A 3,069-nucleotide genomic window follows, 5' to 3' on the forward strand; every position below is an offset into this window, starting at 1 on the left:
GGCGAGGGCTGCCAGCCCTCGCTCCCCCGCCCCGGCGGGGCGTTCAGCCGGGGCGAGAGGGAAGGGCTGTAAGGGTTAGAGCTGAACTTTGGGAACTTGCGGCACGGTTAAGGACGGGGTTCAAACCCGGGAGCAGGGGGAGTTGAAATACAAACTCGCCCTTTCTCCCTCCACTGGAATTATTTGATCCAGGTCCGGTAACTTTGCCCTGCTGGGCTCAAGGCTTCACCTCCAGGGCAGCATTTGCAAAGAACGGGAGAAAAAGCTCGCGGCGTGGTCACCCAGGCACAGGACACTGCCCTCCCCGTTGGCCAGTCTGGCCCGGGGCGTCTTGTCTGGTCCCCGGCACTGCAAATCCTGCCAGTTCCTGGGGGAAGCTGCAGGACGCTTTAAGGGAAAGCACGGGTTCAGGCACAAATCCACGACGGTCTCCAGCGCAGTCTTTCAGAAGACACCACTGCCAAACCCGCAGCCGGCGCGTTGGGCTGCAGGACCGTCTTTTCCCCCTTCACCTCCGTAAGGGGAACAGGAAGCCCCGATTTAGAACAGGAACAAACCACCACCCCCTCACAACCCACCAGCAGTGTAGTCTCACACTGACTCACTTCAGCAAGTACCATCTCGGCCGCACAGCAGAAGAGGCCACCGTCGCATTCACAAAGCCTGCAGGCGAAATCAGGGAAGAGGGACCAGCGCCCTTCGCGCAGGGGAAAGCCGCGGGACAGGGGCCCGGCGGAGTACAAGGGCTTTCCTCTCCTAGAGGGGGCTGCAGCTCTGAGCAACGGCACGTGCACGCACCCCACACGACTTCCGAGCCGTGCCTGCTGCTGCCGCCAAATACTGCTCACCCACCCACATTTTGGGAAGTCTCAACACCCACCCCTTGGCCAGAGCTCTCTGCCCATACCCGACACGCTTTCAAGTTCCTTCGGTGCCCACTAATGACAGCTAATGAAGGAGCAGGTTTTTGGCTTCATTCTGTCACACACACTGAATCTCCCTCGGTGGGGATGGATCCAGGCCAGAGTACGTGCTCTGGGATCAGTATCTGAGCATCGCACAACTCCCTCAGCTGCCTTCCATGTAGTCTTTCAGCTCCCCTCCAGAAGTCACATTTAAACAGTCTTTGCCAGCATGTAAAGATTCCCCTTTTTTTAGAGTCTCTTTGGGAGTCCAGATCCAATGCAGTTCCTCGGACCTGGGAAGCCGACCGAGCGCAGTTGCCGAGACGGCTGGGTGCACAGGGTGACTGGAAGGGCAGGGCACTACCAGAACAGCCGCACAAGAGGTTCTCACACCGCCGCAGCTGAAGGTACCCAAGTTGCCAACTGCGAGAGCGAAGAGAAAACTAAGGAGCCTATTACTGACAGCGTGGTAATGACAGAGGGCATTCTTAAACCTGTCAGGGTGACAGGAAGGAGGTACATATTTCAGCAGACTGGAATAATCAGCAACCTGTGTGGTGTAGCAATTTGAATCATTTTCCCCACAGTTTAATCCCAGATCCCTTTTATCTTCCGAAGTAGAAAGCCATTTTTTCTTCAGACACATTAGCAGATCATTGAATTACCTTTTACCTCTCACTGCAGAGGAAGAGTAGAAAGGTGGTGGTGTAGGGTTTTTTGTTTTGGGTGGTTTTTTTTTTTTAGAAGAACATTTCTGAAGTTATGGCATATGTCCAACAACCTTGGATATCTTCCAATGTAAATAATGTTGTAGTCCTACTGGGTGTCTGTCCTGCTCTTCACACCTGAGCTCATCAGACATCAAATTTGCCCCGAGGGCTAGAAGCCTCCAGTACAGTTCCCTTTTCCCAGCTTATGTGTAAGTAGCAACCAGACAAGACGACACCCGAGTACTTGAACTGCAAAGGCTGCAACACAAGCTTATACCTTAAAGGGAATCCACGTCCTCCACCCCCAGGAGGACTTCTGCTGGAAAACACAGATCAGCCACCGAACGACCTGTGGGAAGCCAATGTTCACGAAGCTGCGTGGACGTGGGACTACCCGCAGAATGCTGAGGCGCTTCAAAAACAAGATCAAAAGAACCCAAACAGATCAACCGAGGCTACTGGTAAACATTTCGTAAAAGATTTATTTAAGTATCATTTATCACAAAGAGGAAAATACATATAAGATTAGAAGCATGCAACCATCTGCCACATTTCTCTGTTTTTTTCTTGCATTCGCAGCACACTAATACAACTCCTGTGCCACCCTCACTTCTTCCCAAAAAATACGATGTTTCAAGACATAGGATAACCAAAACAACACAATAAGGTAAGATAACATATGAGAAAAGTGCAAAGTAAAAAAGTCACGTATATACCACATTCAAACCCCCTCCCCCTCCAGAAAATGGATAAAGGCAAACTGTCATTTTGCTGCACGATCAGATTGTCTTTATGAACTACTTTACAAAAAAATTAATATAAATTAAGGGCACGATCCTGCAGACACTTATAATTGTAGCTAACTTCAATCATAGGTGGGCTCAGCTGGTATTATTAAAAGCCACAAGTTAGTCACATGCATAAGTCCTTGCAGTGTAAGGCCCTAAGGCAATAAAACGTTTAAGAGCATTAAGGAGAACAAAAATTAAAGCAAACAAAATCACTCCCAGATGTGTTTTGCTTAGTAAGTTTATATCAAACATATTTTAAACAGAACAGTTTGCTCCTAAAGCCCTGAATATTTCTATTACTTAAGCAGTTTTGCAAGATTAAAAGACAAAACCCCCAGGAAGCTGGTACAGACGTTAATTAACATAAAAATTGCTTCAGGCAGGTATGTAGGGAGGTGGAGGTTCCTTCTCAGGCATCTTCACTGCCATTTCATAGGTTGGCAGAACATACTAAAAAGACGACATTTTGAAGAGATTAATGCAGAAGGTTTAGAAAAAAAAAACAGAACAAGAACATGCATGCCCCATCAGCAACTCAATCCCCTGTTGCAGGCAAGTGTTTTTAAGATGAACTTACTGCTGTTTCTAGTAAGCTAGGGAGGAAGCGAAAGAAGGTGCAACAGTAGTTTACTGCGATGCTGAACCTAACCCTAGGTCACCCAT

The 3,069-nt window shown here is 48.7% G+C and overlaps 2 protein-coding genes across 2 annotated transcripts in view; both read right to left on the reverse strand.

The window, feature by feature from the left end:
• MATN3 (matrilin 3) overlaps positions 1-620 on the reverse strand; it is a 16,906-nt gene extending 16,286 nt beyond the window's left edge. The window contains exon 1 of the mRNA XM_009322379.1: positions 606-620. Within this exon, the coding sequence (XP_009320654.1) occupies positions 606-620 (15 nt within the window). The remainder of the gene's footprint in view (positions 1-605) is intronic.
• Positions 621-2,071: 1,451 nt separating this feature from the next.
• The window catches only part of LAPTM4A (lysosomal protein transmembrane 4 alpha), an 8,275-nt gene continuing 7,277 nt past the window's right edge, over positions 2,072-3,069 (reverse strand). The window contains exon 7 of the mRNA XM_009322373.1: positions 2,072-2,856. Coding sequence (XP_009320648.1) covers positions 2,782-2,856 — 75 coding nt within the window. The 3' untranslated portion in view covers positions 2,072-2,781. The remainder of the gene's footprint in view (positions 2,857-3,069) is intronic.

The sequence above is a fragment of the Pygoscelis adeliae genome, unplaced genomic scaffold (genome assembly GCF_000699105.1).
Source record: "Pygoscelis adeliae isolate BGI_AS28 unplaced genomic scaffold, ASM69910v1 Scaffold354, whole genome shotgun sequence".
Classification (NCBI taxonomy): Eukaryota; Metazoa; Chordata; class Aves; order Sphenisciformes; family Spheniscidae; genus Pygoscelis; species Pygoscelis adeliae.